Source organism: Brachyhypopomus gauderio, unplaced genomic scaffold, assembly GCF_052324685.1.
Source record: "Brachyhypopomus gauderio isolate BG-103 unplaced genomic scaffold, BGAUD_0.2 sc65, whole genome shotgun sequence".
Lineage (NCBI taxonomy): Eukaryota > Metazoa > Chordata > Actinopteri > Gymnotiformes > Hypopomidae > Brachyhypopomus > Brachyhypopomus gauderio.
In genome coordinates, this window is record NW_027506886.1 from 477,501 (window position 1) to 485,000 (window position 7,500).

The 7,500-nt window shown below is 46.8% G+C and overlaps 1 protein-coding gene across 1 annotated transcript in view; it reads right to left on the reverse strand.

Annotated features, from left to right (window-relative positions):
* adgra2 (adhesion G protein-coupled receptor A2) overlaps window positions 1-7,500 on the reverse strand; it is a 49,892-nt gene that overhangs the window by 9,121 nt on the left and 33,271 nt on the right. The window contains 9 exon segments of the mRNA XM_076989119.1: window positions 40-201; window positions 362-511; window positions 621-819; window positions 1,055-1,219; window positions 1,333-1,546; window positions 4,224-4,387; window positions 5,094-5,165; window positions 5,283-5,354; window positions 6,419-6,490. Of these exon segments, the coding sequence (XP_076845234.1) occupies window positions 40-201; window positions 362-511; window positions 621-819; window positions 1,055-1,219; window positions 1,333-1,546; window positions 4,224-4,387; window positions 5,094-5,165; window positions 5,283-5,354; window positions 6,419-6,490 (1,270 nt within the window).

Below are 7,500 nucleotides of genomic sequence, written 5' to 3' on the forward strand. Positions count from 1 at the left end.
TCCTTAAAGAGGGATTGATGGTCATGTGGTGTGACCTACCATGGAGAGGTCTTGGGCATGGGGGTGGAGCTGGGGCCAGGCCAGCGACTCCAGTGATTGGACAATGGAGCTGCAGGCTCTCTCTTCCCTCTGAGCCCGGGACAAGATCTGATCATCCACTTGCATCAGGTTACTGCCCATCTCCACCAGGACCTCCGATAGCTGCGACAACGACAGGACTTCATGACTAAATGTTCGTCGCAAATTCATGCAACTCTCCTCGCGGGAAAGCTGATTTAAGAGTCACACCGACATTCTTGCGAGATGAAGTTAGAACCAGACAGTGCACACGTGAACAGAGACACAGATGGACTCCACCAACCTCACGTTGTTGTTTGACGTAATCCATGAATTTTTGCACCATCTGTGCCACATAGAGAATATCCACGGTGTCGGTGAAGCCTGCTGCCTCCAGCGTGTATGACCTCACCTGGTGTGCCAGAGTCACAGCATTGGACGCGTTGATGGGCATCTAGAACATCAAATAAGCAGCAGGAACCAATCAGAAGGGCTTTCTTGACTTGGTGTACTGAGGATTCAGTTGGAATGCTTAGTACTTATCAGAGTCACTGGAGGTTTACCAATATGAAAGTATGGAGGACATTGGTGATGTCATTGGTGTAGAGACACTGGGAGTAGTCTCCTTCTTCCCAGCGCCCAGAACGGTCGCAGTAACGAGATGCCTTCTTCTGCTCCACACCACCCCCTACAGCCAGAGATGGGTAGCGCAGCTGCAGGCAGTATTGATAAGAAGTGATTCCAGCCAGAGTTCTTGGCCATCTACAGAATGGGGACAAATCCATGAATACCCACAAGACTCCCATGTTAACAATATTATGCAGTATTTACTTTGCAGAATTAGCATAAAATTAGTAGTAGTTTGTGCTGAGACTGATGCTATGGCTAATTCTTACAGTAGATGCCTGGTTTGGTAAGTAGACTTTTTAATCCTTATAGCTAACTGTAGAATTAGTTGGCAGGCATTACTAGGAGATGTGGGTTTAGTCCCTCTAACCTGAACTCTCCTCTGTTATTGGTCACTCTCTGCTCAGGGCAGAAGGTGGCGCTGTTCTCCAGAACCACAATCTCCACGCTGCGCGAGGTGTTCCCTCGGCCCGTCGACACCACGCACTCCCACTCGCCGCTCGCCTCCACGTGCACGTTCACCAGGATCAGCTCACTGTGGAGCAAACGGTCGGTCAGGGGGAGGGGGGGGGCGTCAACGTGATGCCAGGCCACGTTGGACTACACAGTTTGACACGGTTTCTCTCTCGTCCCCGGCCGAGATGTTACCTGGTGACGAACGTGCAGTCGTGCAGCACATTCTCCTCCAGCAGAACTCCACGCTCAGGATCGTTAGCAACAGCCTGACCTTTGTGGCGCCAGTGCAAGTCTGTGATTTTGTCCACCAGGGCGGCGGTGCAGTGAAACGGCAGCCTGTCTCCTTTGAACACAACTTGACGCAGTGAGGGTAACAGGGAGAGCGTGTGCAGCTCCAAAGGGCCTTCTGGGAAATATAAACACAAACAGTCAGTCATTCTACAGAAGCTATCAGTGCTCACCAAAATACCGTTGGGAGTATCAGACATAAGAAGGATAGCAGCATACACTTTTGACTTTTGTAGTTTTTATATATATAGTATTTATATATTCAGCTATTTTCTGTGCAATTTAAATGAGAACATGCCCATTCCCTTCTGTCTTTTGCCCTGCCTGGGTAAACATAAATGGTTTTATTAAAGTATTATTTCACACTGGTGTGGTTTCTCTGTGCAAGAGGATTATTCCCGATTGTTGTGCTTTCTCCAGAAAGTATGAGCATAGTACAATGGTGGACTTTTCCGAAATCCGAAGAAACCAGCCTCTCGCTTATCTTCTTGGGAAACAGCTGGAGTAGATCGGATTCTGTTCCCCCTCTTCTGTTAGTAGCAGGAGGTGAGACGTTTTCTTTGGGTGTGTTGTTGCCCTGTTATCGGTCGACCCCATCAGGGTGGTGGCAAGACAGCCTGGCTGAATCAGATACGTTCAGCGGTTTTTAGGTTATTGGCAAGCGTCCTTTATTCATAACACCCAAACCACAGTGGAATTGCACATAGACAGTCGGCGCTGTCTGTCGCTTGCCAAGACAAATATGTGTGAAGAGTCACAGAGGAAGGAATGGTGACAGCTGCTATTGAAACAGCAGCGGGAAGTCTGGTTTGAGGCCCTGAGACACCTCCTGAAAAACAGTCTACCTCAGCACATAGCTCACGGCGAGATCAGACGACGTCCGACTGTATAAGCCGCAGAGAAACCGAATCAGACCCCCAGGCCCCGGGACGGAGTGCAGAATGATGGGCTGGGCGGTGGGATTTGAACCGAGCGCCAGCGGAATTCCACCGAGCAGCCAGGACGCCGTGGCGACCGAAGGAGGGCGGGCCTTCCAGAAAGGCGGGTGAATTTTAAAAACAGCACTGGAATCTGCTGCTTTTTTCTTTCTTCTTCCAGAATCCAGGAGCGTCAATTTCAGTAAGTCGAAACTTTCTCAGTATTTAACTTTCCCTCCCTCTTTCGCTCCATGTCAGGACCCGAGCATATTTCGGCTGCCTCTCGCGGGCCTGTTTTCACATGTGCGGTACACGATCTCCGCGTTGACGTGCGTGTATGTGTTTTTTTCTCACCACGAGCACGTTTGTGCAACAACTGCACCACTTTTCAACAGATTGGCAGATAAAACACAACAAAATATCAGTTTACCCACAGATATTAATATCACCACCATTTCACTCCACCTTAAACCCAGCGATGACCCTACCATACCATCGCATCACTAACACAGATGCGAATACTATAAAAAAGACCTTAGCCACCAGATTAGAAACTATTCAAACGAATGACAAATAAAGTGATTAGTCATTCTCTCACTTACACACTCTGACGCTCACCCACTAACCCAATACTCTACACATCGCTTCACAAATCAGAAAAAATTCAGTTGTTGCAGATAAAGTCTTCAGAGGGAATTTGATTGAGTACATAAATTACGGTTTGGAGAATCATTTATGAGATGGATCAGAACTCTTTATACAGTACCTAAGGCCACAGACAATATTTCACACTGCACAGAGGTGATGGGATGCCTGATTTATCTTCACCTGATTTATTATTCTCAGCATTTATAGAACCTTTAGCAGCAGCTTTATTACAAACTGTATTAAGTGCAATGCAGAACACAGAAGCTTATATACAGATGATGTATTAATGTTCTAGTATAATCTTTGCTCCTCAGTTTTACAGACTATCCAACATGTTGAAAAATATTAGAAAATCTCCAGATCTTCTACTAAACGGACCACATCCACCATCCTCCCTCTCAGCATGACCTTTTGAGACCTTCTCCCCAGCTCCATTCCCCACAAGGACATCACATTTCTTGGCCATCAAGGTCTAATCCCAGCTGACAAGGCTGCAGAAACACAATTTCGGTCCTCTTCTCACAACTATGAACGATGACCTTCAATGTTGGATGGAGCTTCCACTACTCGTCATTGGCAGAATATTTAGTATGAAAATGAGTTGATTATTACCAAATGTAAGCTTCTTATTTTCAGTAATTCCCATGTAACCTCCCTCTACCTGTCGTAAAACCCATCAACTTCAACTTTTATTGAAAAAACAAAAAAGAAACAAGCCATGTAAAATCAAACGAACCAGATTACAAACACCTAATCTCAGAGTGGCCTAATTTTCAACATCTTCCTGCCAATCAACATCAGTACATAATTCAAACAGATAAAATCTAATCAGACAAATGAACCATGGAGAAAAGTAGAACGAACTATCTATAGACCAAAAATCAATGGAAAATGCTTTCAATATGTAAATCCAAGGCAACCTGGAGAGACCTCAGTACTGTCAGTACTCAGTACTGTCTTACATCAGAGACTCCTCTCATTGCCAGACAGACAAACCATTAATAAATACACCATACACTCATAACACATCACTCACAGTTTTTCTTTCCCTCTTTATCTTTATTGGAATCCACATGTGTCGTATAGTATTAATTTTAATATCAATATGTCCTTCCTCAGGGAATAGCTCTCAGTGTATCATGAACTATACGTTACCACTAACAAAGACTTATTGGTTCGCCAAAGGGGGGGGGGGTGTTTGGCAGGCGAAAAAAAAAATCCTTTTCTCACCACAGCTCAGGTCAGTCTCTCGCAGTTCACGGAGTGGCCTGTTCTGGAACCTTCTGGGGTACGCACAAAGGGTCTCTTTACCGAGCTGGGCTGAGCTGGTGCGGAAGAAACCTGGCACCCAACGCAGGCTGCAATCACATGACAGGAACTCCGAGTCAAAGTTCCTGTTGGGGCAGGAAGAGAAACTTACTTCCACACAGAATTATTTAATACTGATTGAACTCTGGCTGTTGATTAAAAACTCCTTCTTTTCACAAGAACATATAGGCAGATAAATACATGTGTGTGTATGTGATGAATGAATTTCTGGGAGCCGAGTTTCATAGCATTCTGTAGGTGACCCTCTGCCTGTGCAAGGGGTTCTGGGATAATCTATCATGCTCACAGTCCCTGAACAGAGTGTGCACTTTCTCTAAAATGGCCCAGGAGACTGGGTTAAATATCAGCTAGATCCTCCATGGTCACATTATGGGATTAACCCGTCATACCTGACAAAGAAGCGAGCCTTCCTCTCATATGAGCTAAAACTACAGCTGGGAATTACCATCAGGGATCAGACACACACATCTATGGATAAGCATGCTTACACACAGACCTTCAGCCCAATTAATCAGTGCTTCTCAGAGCAAGAGGCTGATCCACGACCACATTTGGTTCAATAGCCAATAAGACATTTTGCACTTCGTCTATTTCGAGCTGACTCCAGTACAGCATGGACCTCGACCTGAACTACCCATGATGCATGGCGAACCATACGATGATGCCGCTGCTTCCTGCTTTACCTCATCACCCACACCATCACACTGACTTACTCACACCATCACACTCTCTTACTCACACCAGTGCACACCAGCACACTCTTTTACTCACACAAGCTTTAGAGATGGAAGCTCCTGGAAAATGTTTGGCTCCAGCGAGGAGAAGATGTTGCCTGAGATGTTTCTGGAACACACACACACAAACACACACACACACAGACGTGTTTAGAGATCAAGCAACTCACTGGTCAGTAGGGGACATGACATCATTGTTCACGGCCATGCGACTTGTACGACTTACAGTTTGGTGAGGTTCGTAAGGCCCTGGAAAATGTCTGGAGTCAGGCAGCCAATTCGGTTGTTGGACAGGTCACTGTAAACAGCGAGAAACATGGTACACTGAGCAATTTAGCACAGCCACTCAGCCAGGACAGCGCTGGTCCAGTTTGGCAGCCAGCTTTACAAAAGTATGAAGGTACGGAGCGTAAACGTCCTCTAAAAATCCCATAAGTAAAAGCATAATGAGGAAGAGCAATATGTGAGATACACAAACTACTATAAACTCGTCATAATGTAACCCAAACAAGACGAGACAGGCCCATTAGAGAGCAGCAGACAGGCGCGCTGGTGTCTGTGTCTCCGCGGCTTCCCCCCTCTTCCCTCCCAGCGTCCACTGCCGTTACGACTGATCTATCCTGATCTATCTCCACATGCTTATTTAGACAAGCCCACAGATCCATCTCTGACAAAACACCAGGGAAGGACCGAAAGGGAGTCAAAGCGGAGGGGGAGCGGGGGAGGGGCAGGTCCGGGAGGGGCAGGTCCAGGAGGGGCAGGTCCGGGAGGGGCAGGTCCGGGAGGGGCAGATCCAGGGGTAACAGTTCCAGGAGGCTTTTCCAGACTTTTTCCAGTCAGGCTCGTCCCTGTGGTGTTAAAGGCCTGTGGGCTCTGGACGAGAGACACTGCAGTTAAATCAGCATCCCCTCCGGGCACGCTCGCGAGGAGCCACCACGGGCTCGCGGTCGCTCCGGACACCCAACAAGACGCAAGCCCGCGGTCGGGCCAGCGACCCGCTCCTGCGCCTGGCTCTCACCCCCGGGGATCTTGCGGAGGGGCCTGTGGTTCCCACGACGACAGGCGCGAGTTTTTGCTGGAGCTCCTCGCGAAAGCGGCGGGAAAGAAGCCTGCTCTTAATTATGATGTCATACTGGAGTCGATCCTTATAGGAGCTCATATCTCGTGACGGGAGAACACGACTTACTGCTTTCTCTGATTACACATGGCACAGATATATATTGGTCCACGTAACGTTTATGTACGCATCCGTGGTGAATAACTTTGAGCACAAATCATCACGACTGGAGAAGGTATATTATTCTGATCTCTGTCACGCTGGGGAATAAGGCTGTCGGGTTAAATGAAGCAGGAATCACTTACAGTCTGCGTAGTGCCGTCAGGCTCTGAAAGGCTCCGGGCATCACTGCGCTGATCAAGTTATTCCTGAGGTCCCTGCAGAGATTAGACATACTGCGTGAGATGTGCGCGAGACAAGGCATTCGGCTGAGAAGTGCGTGAGACAAGAATCAGCGCGCCATTTATGAGGCCAGGAGATCAGGGCAAGAACACAAATTGAAAACAGTTTGAGATTATTATGGTGAGACGTAAAAGATAAAGTGTGCAATGCTTTGTTGAGTGGAAGATTTTTAGCAACTATTACACACTCAGAACAAGTTTACAACAGGAAGGAGAGAGAGAAGAGCTTGAGGAATTTAAAGTGTTCAGTTCAGTGTAGCTGTAAGTGGTAACTAAGCCATTATTTGAAAGGACCATACAAACCAGCCCTGAGCTATTTTGAAACAAACGTTTCTTTTTTTTTATTATTAAGACAATAAAAGCATCACCTATTCCCATGCACATGCACGCACTTACACACACATACACACATGGTTCATGACCGGCTGTTTTAGCACAAGGCCTTTGAGCTCATCAGAACATGGCTCTCTCCCATTCGTTTGAATAGCAGGAAATACGCCTGTACGTCATCACCACGGAGAAGAAATGTGGTGACCATCTGGCTATGTGATGCAGAAAATCTCAGAAGCAAAGAAAACACTCAATACCAGAAGATAGAACATGACATTTTTTCTAGAGTCACTTCTCACGGTGTTACACCCACCACAGCCAAATCATAAATATTAATATTTAAAAACATACTTTGAAGATCCAGTTCATACTTTGAAGATCCAGTTTCATGCCAAATCTCTCTCTCTCTCTCTCTCTCTCTCTCTCTCTCTCTCTCTCTCTCTCTCTCTCTCTCTCTCTCTCTCTCTCTCTCTCTCTCTCTCTCTGCTCTCTCCACATTAGCCCATGTCCGTGTGCTGAAACACCTTCACACCCTCTTAACACAAACATGCTAACACCCCCCAAATTAACCCCTGAAACCTTTGGCAAGATATTTTTTTAGCCAGATGGGAGCTGGGGTGGATGAGGAGGGTGAGCTCATGTCTCTTAATTGTCTC